This window comes from Corvus kubaryi, unplaced genomic scaffold, assembly GCF_017639235.1.
Source record: "Corvus kubaryi isolate FWS band 111438036 unplaced genomic scaffold, C.kubaryi_AGA036_p1.0 136, whole genome shotgun sequence".
Taxonomy (NCBI): Eukaryota; Metazoa; Chordata; class Aves; order Passeriformes; family Corvidae; genus Corvus; species Corvus kubaryi.
Genome location: NW_024580670.1, coordinates 9066830 through 9087634, shown reverse-complemented (window position 1 = coordinate 9087634; position 20805 = coordinate 9066830). Strand labels below are relative to the sequence as shown.

Below are 20805 nucleotides of genomic sequence, written 5' to 3'. Positions count from 1 at the left end.
GTTACATTAGAAAACAAGCTTTTCAGGAAGAGGAAATGTGGGGAACTACATTTAGGTGTGAAGAGAAAGCACCAAACCATGACCTTCTTGTGTGCATACATACCTTGTCAGATTGGGGATTGAGTTGGTTTACAAAAGCTTCAGTTCTTAATGTCTTTCTTGCAGGAGGTTCTGATGATGCTTGGGCTGATGCAGAAGACATTTCCGAGGAAGACTCTGCACTTAGGTTTGTATGCATCACTGGGATGACGAAAAGGGAGTCTGGATGTAAGCTGACTGGCTCAGCTACTCACTTCTGCTCTTTTCTAGTTTGGGTATTGGGCATAGGCTTGAGACCCATCACTAGGCTCAGGGTCTTGCTTTCCTTGCTTTTGGAAAAGAGTCTTGAATATTAATGGCTGGCTGAACCTAATGTAGCTGAAGCCTGCTAATACATTGCCAGAGGGAAGGGCTGGAGACAGGAATATGTAGAGCCATTTAAAAGGTTTTTGAAGGGCACAGATGTGTTTACTTCATCAAAAAGTACATCTCCAGGCTGTAGAAATTGTGTTGTATCTTACGTGTTTGTTGCAGAACGGAGTGAGATGTGCCAAGGGACCATGAGCACAAACTTGTAGTGTCAGTTCTTTGCAGAGTCTGACTCAGACCTGTGGAGACAAGGCTCGTGCTGTGCTGCTTATGGCTAGAAGTGGTTCAGGGAAGAACTGTGGCTCACCTGGGAAGAATCAGGCTCAACTTGGTCAATCTTACATGCTCACCTTGCTTTGCCTCATTCTTTCTTGCAGAAATGCAGATTCCCAGCTGTTTGACAAGGTCAGAGGGCATGACATCAAGCTGCTTCGATACCTGTCTGTCCGATATATCTGTGACCTGATGGTGGAAAACAAGAAGGTGAAATTTGGCTTGAAGTGAGTCTGGGTTAATTTGTTTTTGTGCAGGCTTTGGTTTGCAGCTAGTGTAGCCCTTATGTGTGAATTGCTGTCAGGCATGCACTCAGCATCCTGGGAGCAGTCCCTGGAAGAGTTCTATAGCAGGGTAGGTTAGTTGATTCTGTAAAGAAAACACCAAGGTTTTAGGCCACAGAATACTCTTATCAATGGGGGCAACATAACTGCTTTCTTCTGTTTTCTGCAGTCTGAGTGGCTTTTTCCCTGTACAGCTTTATAGTAATGAGATAGTCACCCCTTCAGAAGGGAGACAGCAAAGGAGCCCTCTGCTTGTGTATAGGAACAGAGGGAGATGTTTCTCCTGCTTGTCTCAGAGAAAAGCTTTAGTGATTTTGGGCTGTACCTATTTATGTGGATGTGTTGAGTAAGTTCTGCCCCTGCTCACTACTGTGTCAAGTCATAGCGCAGGGAGATGCAACAAATAATTTTTTGGGTGCTGGTGTCTGTGTGAAAAACACTCTGTAAGTATCTGCTGTTCTCCTCTTGTCCTGTGCAGTGTGACGTCTTCTGAGAAGGTGGACAAAGCTCAACGTTATGCTGATTTCACGCTTCTCTCCATCCCATATCCAGGTACAGGAATGATGGTCAGAGGGACTCCCAAGGGACAGGTGACAATCCGTTTCTGGGGACAGGGAGATAACTCTGTGTGTGTATATGTAAATGACCATGACTTGCTAAATGTTTCCTATGCTCCCTCTGGAGAAAAACTTTTAAACCGAGAACAGTGCAATGAACCTGGATGCTCTGGCAGTGTGAGTCAGCATTAGGCACTCTTTGAGGTGGCAAAATAATTTCTCAGCAGTCCTTATTAATTCAAGCACGGAGGAAAAGTCCCAGAGGTGGAGTTGGTTAAGATGGCCTTTGACATCACTGTAACTCCAAACTACCACCTGATGCAACATATGTATCTTGTTCTATGTTATGTAAAAACCCAATTCTTAAGGGTAATTTCTAGTCTAGTGTTCCAGAGCTCTGCTGTAAGAAATCCTCAGTGCTAGCAGAACAGTTCACCTGAGCCTGCAGTGTATGACAGAGGCAGCCCTTCGCAGCCTGTCTCCCCAGCTATATCCATCTCTGTGCCTAGCAACCACTGCTGGGTCACTTGCACTCTTTACAGATGAACTGAATATTCCTGCCTGCCTGCTGATGTCAGGCTTGGCAACAGGATCAGATGCAAGGCTGCTGTGCTTGAGGTCCATCTGCCGACTCTTCTTTCTCCCTAGTGCACAAAGAAAGGGAGAGGAGGAGAAAAAACAAAACCCAAAAAAACTGTGGTGAATGATCCAGACCCAGACTTTTCCTTGATTGCTAGTTTTTGCTCTTAAACACGTTCTTAAAGGTGTTTTTCCTTTTATACAGAAATTAGTGACAATTCAGAGAAGCTGCATGAAGACTTCTGTTGAGTTTGGCATGCAGGTTGCCAAAGTATACAGAAGTAAGAGTATTTACTGGTTTCTATAGTATGTAGCACAGATATATGTTGCTGCTGCGCACGTCACCAGACTTGGAACACGAGAAAGACTGTGTACACAGGTCTTCTGTAGTGCTGTAAGGAATGGAGAGGAAGTGACTATAGAGTTAAGCTGCAGAGTTGTTTCTGTATGGGGATCTGCATGTGGTAGGCAATACTCAGTGATGGTCCTTCCTCTTGTGCCCTCTGGGACAGCTGCTTTCTTTTAGCAGCTCTTCACTGCCACGCTAGAGGTAAACCTTATTAAACTGCACACACTCCCTGCAGATATTGCCTGATTTCAGCAGTGCTGGTCCATGGGGAAATGTTGTCATTCTGTTAAATCTAAGGCATACACATCTAAGGATCAGCAACCCCTCTAGTGACTGGCCAAATGCCGTGATACATTCTTATTGATGTTTCCAGGGTTGCACTGAAAGAATTTTTGTTTTGTAATTTGTTTCTGAAGTTATTCTAAGATACTGTCACCTTAGGTGAGCAAGACAGCGTCCAAACAGAGTCACAGAATTGTTGTGGTTGGAAAAGACCTTTAAGATCATTGAGTCCAATCATTAACTCAGTGCTGCCCAGGCTCCCACTAAACCATGTCCCCAAGTGCCACATCTACCTGTCTTTTAAATACCTCCAGGGCTGGTGACTCCACTCCTTGCTGAGGGTGCACTTGATCCCCTCATCCAGATCATCGGTAAAGGTGTTAAACAGGCCTGGCCCCAATACTGAACCCTGAGGAACACCACAAAACCTGGGGATCAGACACCAACTGGATTTAGCTCCATTCACCACCACTTTTTGTGCTCAGGCATCCAGACAGATTTTACCAAGCGAAGAGTAAGAACTGTCTAGAGTGAAGGACTTGGGTTAAAATGGGGTATCTGTAGAAGCTTTTGGTATTTGTGGATGCCAGCAGTTATGCCATAATCCCCCATTCTTTGCATGAAGTCATTGTTTAATTGGAGTTAAATCTCAACTGACAGATTGTGTCCTGACTGCATATTTGAGGATTAGTCCTATCCTTGCACAAAGATTCTTGGCTTTTTTTTCCATTGAAGTTACTTGTGACTTGCAGGGTGGTAATCTCTCTCCGTGTTCTGTGCCTGGCACAGGGGTATCTGGGTAGTGTGGGCACTGTGGCACTGCTGAGGTGTGTACAGCACACTGGGAGAGGTGTTTTGTGTAGCCTGCAGGCAGCTGCAGTGCTAATGGTGCTGCTCAGCTGTGACTAAGTGACTGCAGGTTGCAGCAGAGACTTAAATAGTTGTTTGAGAAGGGCCAAGCCAAAGGACACATTTCAGGAGGGGAGAGCTTGGGGAAAAGCTTGGAAGTGGTTTTGTACCTCTTTCCTTCAGATGGGGTAAATCCCACGTTTGAAAGAGAAGACTGAAATGTGAGAGAAATCACAGCCACCTCTAACAGAGCCATTTCTTGTTACCTGCAGCAGATGCCCTCTGAAAATTGGCTTTCTCCAGGCCTTTGCCAACACCTTCTTTTGGTGGTTCCTTCTCACTCAGCATGTCAAGCTGATGCCTTAGATCTGTGCAAAAGTCCATGGCCCTGCAAAACATAGCTCCTTGCTGAAACCTCTTGTTCGGGGAAAAAATGAAATCAATCCCTCAAGCTCCCCATTTGCTGTGTTTGGAGTTTGCCCTTTGCTGTGTGAGTGTCTGTACTGCTAAGTGCCCTGGGCTGTTGTTGCTGGAGGCCGTGCTGCACAGTGTACTAAGGATTACTGCTCTTCTCTTCCCACAGGCAGCAGTTTTGATTGGTTTGGATTTCTGGAGCCTGGGGCTGCCAGCACTCCTAGTCCCACAGGGCACTTCACTTGTTAGATACCAGTTAGCTGAATCGTTGTTCATTATCTCTCTTTCTTGCAGGCTGTGAATTTTTTAAGGACTACAAAGACCGGGATTATACAGCTGAAGGTCTCATATTTAATTGGAAACAGGTACATGGGTGTTACAAAACTGAGAGCTTTGTGTTTTACTGGGCCTAAGTCTTGCCTTCCAGTTCCTCAGTGATGGTGTGTATGTCATGGGCCTATTTCTGATCACAAGGAGGAAATCAACAGGACAAACAAAACAGATAGGGAATGTACTAAATTATTGATTCATATGTAAAATAAATGAATCATTATCCTGAAGTGTAGGGTGATTGACCTCTCATGGAAGGTATGGATTGCTCCCAGTTTTGAATTCTGATCTCATTGATAGCCTCAGTTCTCAGTTCTTTCTTCATATTCTGTCTCCTGCTGAGGAGATGGTTGAGTGGGGCAGTCCTGCAGAAATTCAGAGACTAATATGCCCAACTTTCACTGTTGGGAGGACATAAAAGCTCCACTTGTCCATTAGTCCTTGCAAGAGTCTGAGTTTATTCTTACAGCTTCAGGATTTTGCATACAAAGATGCTTTGCTGAGATGTTTGGGTTTTTTGTAATGCACCATGTGGCATTTGTTGTCTTGGTTTTTTCTGGAACTCATTCCCTTCAAGTCATGACTTTCCTCTGACCAACTGTGTTTGGGTTTTTTACAGGACTATGTAGATGCTCCTTTAAGTATCCCAGTCTCTCTGACCCAGTCTCTGAATATTGATTGGAGCGAGTACCAGGTGAGCAAAGTGGATGTCTCTGTGGGAGGTCAGGGATGTATTCAGGAAGGATCAGGAGAGATTTGAAATCTGACTTGCTCCTATTGCTGTAATCTGGCTCACTTCATACCATCTCAGTGGGGGTGAGGCTGCTTGACAGTTCAGAACAGCAGTGGAAATCCTGTACCCAAAAGCTCCATGGCTTGCTGTGCCCTGAGGCAGCTGACTGTAAAGTCAAGCCTTCTGGTGTAGCTTCCAAAAATTTGCAATCCATTAGGGAGATAGGTCACTAACAAAGGTAAGGAACAAGGCAGGAAACAGAAAGCAGTGTTACCTGTTCTCAGTCTCAGCTCGGCACGGGCCTACCCTGGGCAGACTTCCTTGGCTGTGGGGAGTCTTGAGAGAGGTCAACCTTCTCCTCTGTGAGCAGAGCCGAGGGACTGGGCACCTTCTTCATGGGTGTGCAAGGTGCCTTCCTATGGGAGAGGAGTAGGGAATCATAACCAGCCATGGCAGATCTCCACTCCTTATTGCTGACAGCATGGCAAACAGTAATTGAACTCTTCTGTTTGCTCAAGCTTCAAAGTTTACCTTTGTTCACACCAGGAAGTATCACCTTATACTACTGATTAGTGTGCTCCATTTCACACATCAGTGGATCTACCAGGTTTTGTGGGGATTGACTGTGCTGGAGCATGTCACGTTACTGTGCCCTGTGGCTGGAAGCACCACAGAACCACAGAGCTCCCTGTGCTGTGCCAGTGTTTGTTGTCAGTAATGTAAATACTGTTCAAGTGCCAGCATAAGCAGAATCACAGAAAAGTTGAAGCAGAACTAATAGAACTACAGCTTGTGTGTGGCTAGAAACTTGTTCACTAGAATACTGAACAGCCAGTATTTTTAAAAGGATATTAAAAATTGAAGAGGGTGTAATAAATAGATGCAGAAATGATTTGAGGACTGGAGAACATACTTCACTCAAAGCGAAAGTTCTCAGTCTGTTTAGCTAATCACTAAGGTGATGGAGGGTTTACTTGATTAATGTGTAAGTACATTTGTAAGGAGAAAATACTAATTCTAAATCACTCTTGACTCTGGGGAAGAAGGGCTGCACAGGAAGCAATATCTGCATCTGAAATCAGACCTTCAGATAAGGAAAAGCAGTCTTGCATGTTATTTTTGAGGATAATCTGCTGGAACATGCTGCCAAAGGAGAAATGAGCTGTCACCCCTATTTGAGATGCTTTTCTGGGCAACGATCTTGCCAAGTGCAAGCTTCAGGCTGTACTTGGGGCAACTGAAGAAAACTTTCTTGTTCGTGGTATAGAGATCAGACTGGATAATTGGATGATGCCTTCTAAAATAAGCGGAAGATGGATCGAATTGGGCAGATAAAAGATTTTGTAATTATGTGGTTTTCTTCTGCAGGCTGACTATGTTCCCTGTTTCCCTACTCTTTTGTGGCTCTTCAGGCCTCACAGCTGAGCAATATGTTCTTTGTCTGACGCTAGTCTTCAGTGTGGTTACACACAGATGTGCACACATGCAAGCACACAGTGAGGGTTCTGTTGCTTATGGTCACATGTCACTTACACCACCAACATTTCTGCCATGAAATGTGTCCAACTCTTGCTTTTTCCTTGCCAGTGCTGTCTTATTTCCCTTGAGCTAGTTCTGATTCTGATCAAACCACTGAAATTCCCTGCATCTTCTCGTGACGTGACAGTCAAGTGACAAGCTTGGGCTTGTTCTGATGTTTTTCACCTGTATGTCTTGTAGTGCTGGAGTTCTCTGAGTTCAGAGCCCTTCTGTAGTTCTGCTGCTACTTGGGGGATACTGCAGAAGTCCAGTGCCTGTCCAGAGGGTGGGTGAAGGTCAGCCCTCTGCCAGCAGCCCTCTGCCAGCCAGGGACATTTTCAAGGACCACAGAGTTTTGAGCAAAGTGCTTGGGTTGTGGAAACAGGCTGCTGGCCTTGGCCTGCACATCCCATCATGCTGCTGGCATTACACACGTGGCTGGAATGTGGCTCAACCACTTGGTAAAGTGCACGTGGGCAGAAGTGGGTCAGTGCTCTGAGCATGGGCTGCTTGGAGCTTTGGGGCTGCAGGCAAAGCAGCTCCTCTTCCAGCCAGGAAGACAGTAGAGATGGTCTTTAATGCTTTATTTGCCTACCTGGTATCTTGTCCCAGAGTGCCTTTTGCAGAGGATGGGGAGATTCATACAAAGGGGAAGTGTGTCACTTTGAGGAATGGCCATGTGGTTATTTCTGCTTTGCTGCTGTTCTGGATAGAGCAGCTCTGAACTGCAGAGCAGCCTTTTGCTGTGGGCAGACCCTTACCATCAACATTCCTCTTTCTGCAGAGCTGGGACCTCATACAACAGACACAGAACTACCTGAAGCTGCTGATCTCCATTATCAATAGTGATGGTAAGGCAAACACCTTGCTCCCAGCAGCGTAACTGGAGCAGTCACTGTCCCTGGAAGAACGGCTGATGGTATTAGTGCCATTGTGGATCAGCACCCAATACAGAAGTCACTTTTAATTCTCTCCCTTCAAAACAGGGTGATGGTCCTACCATCTCAGAACTCCAGCTCCCATCTTAGAGAGAGACTTGCTGATTCTTTGAAAACCCTTTCTTCCTGAACATGAAGGGATATCTGAAAACTTAGCCTACTGTTTTACCACTTTAAATGTGAAGAGAAGAAACATTGTTTCTTTCCTTTTTGACTCTTGCTCTTGTTTTGCTGGTTACCTGTATTTTGTCCCCCCAACACAGGATCTCATTTGGTGCCGTTTAAGAGCCCCTTTCATCACGGACACCCCAACTCTTGAAGAGTGTCTGTTGCCCTTTGTGGCATCCCATTCCCTCTGGGCACCATGACCTAACACTGATGGATGGAGCTGTGGCTGGTTCTGACAGCATGGCCAGCTACACTTGCCTGCACTAGCTGTGTTGGGACACACTGCAGGTTTTCTGTAGGGTGTAGGGTTTGTGCCTTGTGTGTGCCTCTGCTCAGTGTGCAGCAGGAAGGTTAGTGAGACTGAAAAAATGTTCAGTTGGAGCTGTTTTCTCACCAGTGTAGAAATAAATTATGATAGTGAGCTGCAGCTGGTAGGTGTATGTTCGGGGTAGTAAAGTGATGTTCATACCTGATGACTCTGTGTCCTGAGCAGCTGTCAGGACCAGGACAGCACATCAGCTGGTGCTGCTGACAACCCAGGACACTCTGAGCAATTTGTTGGCGGCTGCATTCAAGACAGAATGTTCTGGCTGAGCTCTGCTCTTGAGTCTGGGCTTTGGGGACAGAGAGTAGCTTGTCTCTACAGATTTGCCATAAAGAAGTCATTGCTCTCATTGCAACATCCTTTTTTTTCCTTCTCCGTCCTACCCCTGCCTGGAACAGATGACAGTGGGCTCCTGGTGCACTGTATCTCCGGCTGGGATCGAACACCTCTCTTCATCTCCTTATTGCGCCTCTCCTTATGGGCTGTGAGTACCTGGCTCTGCTTCTGGGGCTGATTGCTTGGAGGGTGAGTGACTGTCTCCAGGAAGTGGTGGTGGAGCTGTTAATGTTCCTAATGTTTCTTCAGACATGCTGTCACAGGCAGGTAGAGGAAGATGGGTACCGTGGATCACTGTGACAGTTCTCAGCAGATCATGAATTCCCAAGTTCCACTTCCCAGGGCTGCTGCCTGAAGGCTGTGTCTTTTGCTTTGCAGGATGGGCTGATCCACACGTCCCTGGAGCCATCTGAGATTCTCTACCTGACAGTGGCCTATGACTGGTTTCTCTTTGGGTAGGAATGATAAGTTTTACTTGCCTGTGCGTCCCTGTGCAACAGGGGAGAAGCCTTGAGGGGTCATCTTTGATGTTTGTTCACAGCCAAAGGTTGATGTTTGAGCAGCTCCCAATGAGCTGGGACAAGAAGGGCTGATGCCTTTTTTTACCTGAGGGCTCAGTCATGTGGCTATTCTTGACAGCTTGTACTCTTCTGATTCTGGCATGTGACTGAGCTTCCCTTGCTCTCTTCCCAGGCACATGTTAGTCGATCGACTCAGTAAAGGAGAAGAGGTGAGTGTTGGGTCTGGGGCAGTGGCTGAGCACTGCTTTGTGTTCTCAGGATACCTGTTTAAGGTAGCAGTGTTCACTGCCTGCTCCTGCTAGTATCAGTGGTGTGGCCAGGCTCTAAAAAGATTGTTCAGGTGCTGGAAATGTGAGGTAAGAGCCTTGCCCTGTCACTTTGTGATGCAAAAGTTGTGGGGTTGCTTCTCTCTCAGGCTACAGTTTTGTTGGGGGGAGAGGTCACTCCTGCCCATTTCCCTCCTGTGCCATTAGTGTTCAGGCCCCACATCAGAGGGTGCTAGGACTTGCTGTTCAGCTCAGCAGTGAGAAGGATGTGTGACTCCTTGAAAATAAAGCTGGATAGTCTTGTGTGCTTGTCCTGAGTGCCAGCCATCCTGCCTGGGTGCTGCAGCTGCGTGTGGCTTGCATGTCATCACAGGCTCATGGAGCAGCTTGTGTTGGTTCCAGTGTGTGAATTTGGTGGGGTGTGTCTGTGGGTGCACATACGGGTCTGGGATGCACTTAAAATTAGTGGAACTAATACTCTTCAAAATCTTTCACTGTTAAAAAGCAAAAAAAGATTGCTCTGACTATAGTTGCAATATAGTGTAATATCATTTCTGAATAGAAAAGAGATGGGGTGTGTGTCTAACTCTGTTGCTATTCCCCTGTTCCTCAAACTCTCACCTTACTAAGGAATCTTCTGCCTTCAAACAGCAGAGGCAGGACCCTGGCCTATTTTCCATCTTTCAGGGGTACAAAATCCCTGTTTTAGTATCATTCCTCCTATTCCTTCCTTTCCTGGTGTTCAAGCCTGGCAGCTCTGCTCTGGTGCCTGCTTGGTCATGGGTGGAGTCAGTAGCTGCAGCAGGAGAGGGGGTGCCTGGCTGCCTCTGGCGCTTCCTGCTCCCCACTTCTCCCAGGAGAAGGGCACGGCTCTGCATGGGTGGGTGGGGTGGCAGAGGCACAGTGGGGTGATTGATGCAGAGTGGGGTGTGGCAGGGCACAAGCTTGGGGCCGCAAACGCTGTAGGTACCGCGTGCTTCCAGATGTGGTAGAGGTCTGCTGCTGAGGTGGAGCATGTGGCTCTAACTCTGCAAGTCTTGCTGGGTTTGCTGCTTACCTGAGTGTATAAGCAGCTGCTGCCATCTCTGTTCCATTCTGTACTGATGGCATAAGTACCTGCTGTGGGCTTGCAGCATGTGTGCAAGGCATTGATAAGGAGACTTGTTCCCCTTCTTTTCTGGGCCTCCCCGTGGCAGGGAGCAGAGGGGCAGTTTAACATGGAAGAGAAGGCCCAGGATGGGATGGTGGCAGCCCATGGCACACTGGAAGCTGGTAGCTGCAGATTTTTTGCTATCTCCTTCCTGCCAGCACCTCCTCACCAAGATAAGAGGCTGCATGGAGCCTCGGGTTCATTCCTGAACCGCTCTTCTCTTTCCCTTTGCTCAGATTTTCTTTTTCTGCTTCAATTTTCTGAAGCACATCACCTCTGAGGAGTTCTCTGCTCTGAAGTCACAGAGGTAAGGAGCCTGTGCTTGCTGCTGCATGGGCTACAGAGCCAGGGAGCTTGTTAGTGCTGCTTCTTTGGGGAGATGGAAGCCCTGGTGTCCTGGCCCAGTTTTCTTTAATTTATTCTGCACTCTGAAGGCTGCAAAACGGGGCCGAGGCTTGTGAGGTGCCACGTTGTGCTCTGAAAAACTGTCCATGCTGAAATGTGCTCTCTGCTTAATGACTGTCCGTGGATGCTTTAGCACGGATGAACCCAGAGATGTGTGCTCTGGCTCAAGCAGGCTGCACAGCAAGCTCCATCAGGCACTGGTGGGGACAGAGGGGGTGGCTGGTTTTTAACAGACTGCCCAGCATAAACCCTTATTATTTCAGGAGGGACAGAAGGAGGCAAAGCCCGCCTTGGATGCTCTGAATAAGCACATTATGTGCAGTGTTGCCTGTTGCCACCTTCTCAAAGCATAGGAGGTTTGGGTTGGGACTGTTAGGAGTCAGACAGTGCACACTGGCCCATCCCCTCTCCTCTGCCCCTGTATAGCTAATTCCCCACTGCTCTGATCTGCTGTGTGTGACAGAGACCTGGCTATGGCCAGCCTCCACACAGCCCTGAAGTGTGCCTGAGGTAACTTTGTCTTTCCTTCCCCAGAAGGAAGAGTTTGCCACCTGGCTTCACCCTGGAAGAGATCTGCATGCTCAGTGAGTGCTGCTGTCAAGCATCAGTGCCCGTGGGTGCTGGTAATGGTTCATTGCTTGTGAGCTTGGGTTCCCAGCTTCAGGATGACCCCAAATGGGTGTGCTGTCTTTGGGGCCTCACAAGAACAGGGCACAGGGAAGTGTATTGCTTAAAGGGAGAGAAAGTCAGTGAGACCAAGCTGGTCTTCAGGTAGCTCTGTTTTCTTTTCTCTAGAGCAGAAAGACCGAGGCAGCACCACAAGCCTGAGCAGTGACTTCTCCCTAGGGATGGAAAGTTCCCCTGGAGCAACTGGGAGCTTTACCTATGAAGCAGTGGAGCTGATGCCAGCAGGAGCACAGGCTCAAGCAGCATGGTGAGGAGATAACCACTCAGTGGGCTGAACAAAAGGGGCAGGCTCTGAGCCTGATAGAAAAAATATTTCTGAAGTGTCTTGCCCTCCAGGTCTGCTCTCTGTAGCATGGATTCCTGACAGTGGGGGGAGGAATTTGGCTATCAGAAGCTTTGCTGCAGTTTGTACTCCAGAGCTTCTGCACCAAAAACTGGAGGCCACCCCATGTTAAAAGGCTGTCAGGCTTCTGCAGGGATGCTTCTGAGTTTGTACATAGACGAGAGTAAAGCACATTTGTTTCATTTTCACCAGTTTCACTGTTAAACTTCATCCACAAAGGATTTCATTACTTTTAAAAGATGGTTCCAAACTATCAGAAAAATTACATTTGACAGCAGCCTCCCCAGGGAAAAGTAGAGATGGTTCAGCTGCCCTAAAATGAAGCCTAATCAGAGTTTATGAAAGACATTATACAGGGGGAGCGTCTGCAGTTAGTGGGAGTTGGGCTGGGTGGCCAAGAATCCCCTCTAAATTTTAGCCCCTCTGCCAGCATGAGGTGTGAGCTGAAAGCAGGTTCCTGCCTGCAGCACTGCTTAGAGACACTTCCAGGGGAGAATACAGAATTTTCAGTAGTGCCTCTTGATAGAAGGTCACATAAAACTTGCCTGGGATGCAGCTGGCTGTCTGGAAGTGGGGAAGGTGCCTGGCAACTCTGCTACTCTGGGACAGGTGTTTTACTTGCTTGTGGAGTTTCTGGTGCTGTTTGGGGATTTCAGAGCCTTGCTGTAGGGTTGCCCCTCTCAGTTTAATTTTTCTCTCCTCTCCCTCAGCACATGTGAAGAGGCTATTTTATATTGCAATTATTTTAAATTAAATCTGGGTTGTGCTGGAGGCATTTGAAGTCCTCTGGGACTGAGCTTGCAGCCATGCTAGTGGCAGCAGCCTTTCTAAAGTACATTGTATATTCAATTTAAAGTGCTGAGAAGGGAAGGGAGAATATCCCTTCAGAATCACAAAATGGAGATGGAGAGTCCCAAACTGTTTGCCAAGTGAGCAACACGGAGTCCTCTAACACACAGAGCCTACCTATCCACATCAAAACTACTGCATCAAGTAGAGAACAACTTTCCACTTGCAGGGCTTCAGGGTAGTGACCTGGAAGCATTTATGTTGCTCTGAGTGCTCAGGACATACAGGCTTGATTCTGCTGCACAGAACTTATGTGTGCTTTTCACAAGATGTGAAGTGACCAGGGCATGCTGGAGGAGATCAGCTGCACTTGTGTGGATCAGGGCTGGATTTTGTAACATGTTTCTTAACTCTGGTTTGCTTTTATTTCTGTGGAAGACATCAGGCTGTATTGGGCTAGCAGCTGCTCCACAGGGATGATTTGGGCTGTGCTGGGGGGCATGAGCTTGGGAAAGGGGAAGATTGTGAGCCTTGCCATGAGTGCTCAGCGAAGGGACTGATCATGGATGTTTTACTGCAAGCTATTCTGGCTCTGTAGTCTGGAGAATACGTAGGGCTTGCTACAAGGGAGAGGAGGGGATGTACTTTGTTGTGTTGCCCTGAAAACAGGTGGCCTCACAGTCTCTGTGCAGGGAGAGGCATTTGATTTTTAGCTGTTCAAACCTGTTTCTGCAGGCTGTACTTGGAGATGTTGGCAACTATGATAACATGAGATGAATAATGCTTAAGAGAGGCTGTGGTGTGATGTTTGAGGGTGGACACCCTTCAAGAAATGAAGAGAGGATATCGCGCTTTCCACTGTACAATGAGCCTGTCTTTAGCTGCACTCGCTGACAGTGCTTGAGATCTCAAAGCTGAGATGCCCTTCCATGTTTTAGGGGGAATAACATCTTTTTGCCTTGAGTTTGTTTGCTTTAGAATTTTTCTTTTTTACTTTTGTACATAGGGAGGTCTTTGTCCAGTTCAGTGGTCTTGGGAGGGGAGGAAATTCTTGGGACTCTTCTAGGGAGAAAAACAGAACTAAACAACTGACATAAGAAGGAAAATCTTCTGAACATGGAGCAGCAGTGGTGTGAATTAGTCCCAAATGTGTGCCTGTTCAGCATGTAGTTGGATGGTACTGTGAGCTAAGGCCTGATGCAGCAATGGACAGTGAATCATGACTGAGTCTGAATGTGCTGGCTAGGAAAGAAGCCAAAGCAGTTTGGGCTGTCAGCATAGACAGAGAGAAAACTGAAGTGTACCTACATCTGGAGTGACTGTCAGCTGTAAGCACGTGGTCAGAAGTGTGGTCAGTGGTGCCCAAAGGGAATTGCTAAAAGGGAAAATAACACTGGTGGTGTGTCCCTGTTGCCCTCGGTGCGCACAAACGCCCACCTGGGCTGATACGCACTGTGGAGTTTGAGCAGATTGAAATGGTCTTTCCCCGCTGGGAGGCCCCTTGCTCAAGGCATTTTTGCTGCTAGACTAAACAAAGCAATCACTGTGTGTGTGTGGGCTGATGTATTCTCCCGTCTCTGATTTCCAGGTCACGTGGATGGTGATCTATAAAAGAATGGGCTAAGATGGGTTGAGCTCAGTGTACCCCCCTCACTGAGCAGTTACCCGTGACTCATGACTCCTTGGGAGGGAGGAGGGCGGGTTCAGTGGAAACAAGAGCTTGTAGCTGCTGGGCTAAAATCCATCCTGTGGTGGAAAGGCTTCCTAGTTGGAGTACATAGAAAAGTCAGCTTTCTCACCCACGTCCTCTGTCCCACAGGAGGAAGAGCTGTGCATCATCACCGCAAGCCGTGCTCTGGAGCAGGGCACAGCAGTCTGAAGACAGGCTGTCTTCCACAGGAATGGTTGAAGTTAAGTCCTCCAGCTCCTCCTCATCAACCCATTCTGATAACTTCCTGAGGATTGGAAGCAGCCCACTAGAAGTGCCCAGATCCAGGTGAGATGGGATGGAGCAGAGCATTTCTCAGCAAAATGAGTGTCTGGTAAAGGGAATGCAGGGCTACACTTGTGTAGCTCTGGAAACACTGGAGCACCTGTGTTTGTATCTGTGGACAAACCTCAGGAGGCCTGTTCCTCTCTAGTCTGACCTTGTCTGAAGTGCTGGCCATTAAACACAGACACTCCTGCCTCAGCCCCTAGAGGAGCAAGGAACTGTACTGATAACAGCCAGCTGTCTGTTCTGCCTGTCCTCAGCGCATGCCTCAACTCTGAGCTCTGACATCTCTGCATCTTGCATGCATGCAGCTCACCGCATTTTCTCTGTCTGACGCGTCCACCAGGTTTTGAAATGGCCGTGGTGTTTGGGAAAGGAAGCTTTTCAAATCAAGCAGACCTCACTCTGCATCTATACTGTCCCCCTTTTCACCTGCTGACCCTCCTGATGATTGGTTGGAAAAAAAACTGGGTGCTGGTAGCAAGCAGAGGTAGGAATCTGCTGGGAGCAAGCTGCGAGCACTGTGCCAGCACAAAGGATTCTGCCCGGAAGGCTGTGTGTTCCTGCTGGGGCATGGGGACCCTGGACCTGAGCCTAATCTCACGCCATAACAGAGGCACCCTTCTGGAGCGTGACACTGCAATAGGGCAGAGTTGACTGGGGAGCTGGGCTAGGGAAAAAAGAACAGAGCCTGTGGAGCAAACACCATGTGGTTAGGGCAACATGGAATAAAGAGACTCTGAGATAAGAGGTTGCTGTTAAGAGCATCAAATGCTTGTGTAGTCTCTGCAGGTTTTCCGATGAGTCTTTTTCTAGTGTTTCTGAAACAGCCACTAGCCAAATCTGAGTACTCTCTCATCATATGGAAAATAAAATGACAAACAAGTAAAGCATTGAAAATTTATAAGACTTTCTTAACAAGTTTCTCTTAATTCCAGAGAAAAACTCCAGTGTCTGACAGTTTTCATAAATGATGCTAACTGTTCTCCCCAGGGAAAGACATCAATAGAAGGGGTTTGAGTTGTTGTTGGGGCCCACCTCTGCATTCTCTGTAAGATGAAAAGAATCTCCCAAGAAGAGAAGAAAATACTGGAAAGAAAACAGCTTGTCTTGGGAGCTGCTTTGTTCACAATGGTAGCGCCACAATTCCTGTGTGTGGTCCCATGCCATTCCCAAGGCCTGACAGGCTGTTCAGTGCTTGCTGGTAGCAAGCTTGCTGCAATGCTTGGGAAGAAGCAGCTTGTAATGCTTCAGCCAGACTGCTCTGCAAGAGCAAAGAGGAGAAACAAGAGTAGGCAGAAGAGCACCATAGCGAGGGTTAGGGTTCCCTTATCAGACACTGTCATGGGTTGCAATTTCTGGGTTCTAAGCGTGGTGTGTTTTTTCCAGAAAGAGGTTTTGACATTCCACTTGGCCTGTTTCAACTGTGGTAGTTTTTGGTCTGGTAGATAACACAGTACCTTCAGCCACCATTTTCTGCCCTGAAGGAAACAATGGGTCCCATTTTGGGTGGAGAACTGTATCTGTGGTAGAAGGAAGAGGTAAATTTTCTCTTCACCTCCTGAAAAATTGTGGTACTAAGATGGATAAGCAGGAGCACAGAGACTGATCAGGATGCCAAAAATACCTTTATTCCTGCAGTGCTGCTGGCAGGTCAACACCCAAGGCTCTTGAGATGAAGAAACCACTGTACTTGACTTCATAATCCTCTGTTTGCGTGGCCATAGCAACAAAACACTTTCCTCAACTGCTGCTGCAGTGGTTAAAATGGTTGCTTGTGCAGTGCCAGCAGGTATCCTTCAGGTAGTTCAGGTCAACAGCCCAGTCCAAGTGCTGGCAGTCAGGGGAGCTCTGGAGTGAACAGGTGGCCAAGTCAGCAAGAGACGTGAGCAGGGCCTGGGAGGGGAACTGAGCTGTCCTAAAAGAGGGACATAAAAATACCCAGTCAGACATTAGAAGCCAAACCCCTCTCCTGGCCAGGCAATGTCAACAGGCTGCTGCTGTCACATTACCAGCCCATCTTGTGAATCTTGCTCTGAGCCAGAGGTCCTGGGTACCTGTAGATCCCAGGATGGTTCCTGTTAGGCAAAGCAGTACAAAAGCAATTCCTGTCAGTCTTTCTATCTTATTCCAACACATTGGTAAGAGCACATCTGTGGAGGACAAACACACAGGAAAATACTGCATAGACTATTTGCAGAGTAGGACAAGATGTGCTGCTTGTTCTACAGAGAGCTCTGAGTATGGCAGTCACTGTGCCTCAAATTGAACCCCCTGCATGTGAGGGGGTTGCAGTTTGCAAACCTTTTCCTGTATTTGCATTTGACACTAGCAGTCTTAAGCGTGCCATGACACTGCAGAAAAATTCTGTATCTGTGTCAGGGTTTTATCATGTGTCTACATAGCACTAATGTGGATTAGCAGCTGGATAATCTTTGGTTGAATGTGCTTTTGCTAAGTCAGTTAAACAAAACCCAAAGTACTGTGATCTAGAGAGTCAAGATCTGGAGGAGTTAAATTGTGGAGGATCTGCTTTGACCAGCAGTCACAGAGAACTCCCTTATTTTACTTATTAAGGCTGCAGATGGCTCAGCTGTGGGTCTGGAGGGAGCACAGTGAGAGCAGAGTGGGACAGAGGAGCTGCTGCCCCTTGGCTTTGAGTGTTTTGTAGGTAGTGAGAAGACTGTGTGCGCTGTGTGTCTTGCTCCTTACAGCCACCTCGCTCAGAAGGTGTATCTGCGGTATGACAGCTCGGGGTAGTGACCACAGCAGGAGAGGAATTGTTTACAGGATTGTTTTCTGGAATTATTGCACGACCATGCCACAAAATGGGCTTGCTGGCTGGCCCATGACTATGTGCTGCAATCAGAAATGGTGCTCACAGAGAAGGGCCTGCTCGGGCACTATCCCAGCCTGTAGATAACTGCCTGGAATTCAGCCAGGGCTCCCAGTTCTTGGCAGAGTGCCATACTCCTTGCCAGCATTTCCCACGCAAAGGTGGGAAGGGCTGCCCTTTACTCCAGGTTGCCAAAGTCTGCCTGCGCATACAGAACCTACTTAATGCTTCAGTTTGAGGCACAGAGCATATGCTGGCAAATGAGCTGCTTCCCAAATAGTCCTAGGTGTGTGGAAATACGTCAGGTGAGCGGGGGCAGCACAGGGCAGGACGGGAGCCTAGCTGTTGGCACTCGGCTCTCATCTCAGTTACATATTAAGAAAGGGAAGGATCCCTGACTGTTGCTCTGCCTCCGGTATTGGCTCTTCTCTGGCAGGCAAGTGAGTGTCCATGTGCTCTGAAATACTGTCTTGTGCAGCATGTTGCATGGGAAGCACTGACCTAATTAAAAGGAACCATTCCAGGTTAGGAGCTGCCAGTTTATGGCCTGCAAGAGGTCCCTCCTTGTGTGAAGGAACAGCTTGCAGCTCATCTCTGTTTTGCTAATCTAATTTAGTTAATCTTGCACTTTTGAGGGAGTTTCTTCCCACTCGTGGGCCTGAAGAGGTGGGTGTGTGAAGCTCACTTTGATTCTTTTTCTGTCTGCCATTAGATGTCTGTGGCAGAGACAGCAACTTGAAGACTGGCTGTATCTCATCTCTAACCATGTCAGCTTTGCTGTCATTGTCCAGCTGCTTCCCAGGACTCCGTGCTGCCCTCACTCCTAGCCAGCCTCTGGCATGGCTGTCATGTGATGCAGGCATGCTGTTCCTAAAGACTTGGGAACTGGTTCTGGTGTCCCAGCAGTTCCAGCTTGTTCCAAGGGCCTCACTGAAGCTCTTTTGGGGCCTCTGCAGTAAGACTTTACAAGAAGTATTCAAGGTAGAAATTCCAGGAAGACTTTCACCTCTAGCATTGACTGGATTGCATCGAGGTGCAGTCACCCCAGACATCTGGTCTTGGGTCTCAAGCCAAGCTCAACTTTTAAGAAGCTCTGCTGCTGTTGCAGTGCAAACACAAAATTTCCCATGCTGTGTCTTCCCAGGCTTGGCCCCTGCTGTCTCTTGAGGCTGCTCAAGATGCTTGTTGATTGTGACACTTCCTCAGGAGCCTCCTTAAGAAGGCTTTGGGGATAGAGGGGAAGGTCTGCCACAATATCTTAGCTCTGCTGACCAGGCTCAGATCTCTGGGCCAGGAAAGAAACAACCTAGACTCTTTGCAGAGTCAATCAGTTTATTCAATTACTCGACAAGTGTTTGTTCTGCTGCCTGGAGGCAAGACTCGGAATTTACTGCCTTGAACTCCTAGACCACAGTGTTGTTGGGTTAGATGAAACCTTACTAAGTTTGCACAGCTGCTTGACAGGGTTGGGGACCCCAGGAAGGCCTGGAGGACTAGAGAGTCACTGAGTCAGTCTTGCAGGAGATACACAGTGCTTTTATCTGCCTGTACATGGCAGGATTCAAGAGATGACTTGATCCAAGAGGTGGTGTAAGATCAGTCTAATCTTAGCTGACAAGCATGGAAGGTGACCAGCAACTGGAAGCTGAGGCCACACACCCAAAGCAGAAAACAATCTTCTGTTCACCTTCTTTAGCACAGACTTATCTGACTGGTGTGGTTGATGATATTGGGCAGAGGGACATTTTTGCTATCCCTGGTGCCCTGGATCGTGGCTTGCCATGTGGGCAGAGTCTCCTGGGCAGGCTCCAGATACTCCTCTCCCTTTGCAGGAGCTGCAGAACTCTGCTCAGTTCTTTGTACCTTCACCTGGAGATCCTACTATAGTCCAGGCCCTCCTCTGCCATTCACGCTTGCCCTCTCCAAAACCTTTGTTTCTAACTGGCCACAAACCTGTCCTCTGTTCAGCAACTCATTGCTTTTTCTGGCTTTCAGCCTGAGCCCATTGCCTACAGATCTCTTTACCCCTTTAGCTCAGTTTCTTGTCACCATGTGTGACATTCCTGTTTTTCCTGTCTGGCTGTGCTGTGCTCTCAGGGAGGTGACATATTCCTCTTCACTCTGCGCTGAAGCAGTATTCCTCCATGCTTCTCCCTGGCATCCTGCACTGTTCCCACTGTGCTTCCATCATGGTATCGTGCTCTGGGCCCAAACACTCTGCCTGCTCTCCTTCACACTGACTTCCTCCACTTTATCTTCCAAAGGCACGGAGAGAAGTAGATGTCACTCAACAGCTGCTCCCCCTTCCCTTACAAATTCCTTGCTTTCCAGGGAAAGTTATCCCTGTCTGATCTCCTGAAGGTCTCTCTAACAGTATATGCTGCACTTTTGCTTTCAGCGAAGTACCCTCATTTTTACTTTGGCAGTACATGCCCCAGGAAAAGCACCATTTTGCAAGATGGGGTTCTCCCAGTACTCTGACCCTCACTCAGTTCACTGAGCAGCCAAAGAACAAGGTCTGTGTGAGACAGGTGAAGCTCTGCTCTTCCTGATTTCTGCTGTCATGCCCTTTAGGAGCCTGAACTGCTAGACAGGGATATTACCCCCAAACTGCAGCTGTGATGGGAAGCTGATATACAGGGAATTGTGTGACTCCCCTTCTGTGCTTGCACAGCCAGCTCAGGACCACACTTCCCACTGCTCAACCTTGGCTGTATTGATCAGACTAATTAAATGGCAGTCCTGGAATTAGATTGAGATTGCAGATATGTTTCCTGCTGTGCATCTCATCCCACTCTTGCCTTCCAGTCTAGCTCAGGTCCTTCTTGCTGTGGGAGAGCCTGTCTTTCTGGCTGTTCTCCTGGTCCCTTGGGGAGCAGCTGCAGTGCGCCACTGCTATTCTTAGCTGTGAAGACAGCGTGCAAGTACCTGGCCCAGCAGAGCTGGAGCTGGAGCACTGCTCTCTGCCCAGCAGAACTCAGATAAATTATCCAGAAGATCTTGGTAGTGTGTAATTGAGCAGCTCTGCCACAGGCTGTGCTTCCAGCTATGTACACTCTGCTGTGCAGCAAGGCACAGTAATTGCTTGCTCCCTTGGAAGCCAAGAGCTGTGGGTTTGTCTCAAGTGATTGTGCCCTCTTCTCTGAGATTTTGGAGGGACTCCTCAGATTCACTTAACCATGTTTCATGCTTCTTTCTTTCCTGGTGGGAGGTTGCATACATCAAACAATTATCCTTCCTCAGCTATTTAGCCTGTCCTAAAGATGTTTTGTCACCTGATTTTTGGCACAGCCCTTTCTTTAACACAGAAATGAAGAGACGTTCAGGTGCTGGGGGTAGGTGTTCTGGGTACGCCTTGAGCACTGGCTCTGTTCAGATCTGGTGGTAATGGCTCAGGAGTGATCTGCTTTCTAACTGCTGCCAGGACAATGATCTCTAAGTCTTTCCCAGCACTAACCAAGTCACAGCCTTG

The 20805-nt window shown here is 47.9% G+C and overlaps 1 protein-coding gene across 2 annotated transcripts in view; it reads left to right on the top strand.

Annotated features, from left to right (window-relative positions):
* Positions 1-20805, top strand: part of MTMR14 (myotubularin related protein 14) — a 31540-nt gene that overhangs the window by 6564 nt on the left and 4171 nt on the right. For both annotated transcript variants that reach the window (XM_042016298.1, XM_042016287.1), the window contains exons 5-17: positions 166-226; positions 786-908; positions 1444-1517; positions 4290-4360; positions 4945-5019; positions 7361-7427; positions 8406-8491; positions 8722-8798; positions 9037-9073; positions 10517-10587; positions 11220-11269; positions 11481-11619; positions 14324-14500. In XM_042016298.1, coding sequence (XP_041872232.1) covers positions 166-226; positions 786-908; positions 1444-1517; positions 4290-4360; positions 4945-5019; positions 7361-7427; positions 8406-8491; positions 8722-8798; positions 9037-9073; positions 10517-10587; positions 11220-11269; positions 11481-11619; positions 14324-14500 — 1108 coding nt within the window. The remainder of the gene's footprint in view (positions 1-165; positions 227-785; positions 909-1443; positions 1518-4289; positions 4361-4944; positions 5020-7360; positions 7428-8405; positions 8492-8721; positions 8799-9036; positions 9074-10516; positions 10588-11219; positions 11270-11480; positions 11620-14323; positions 14501-20805) is intronic.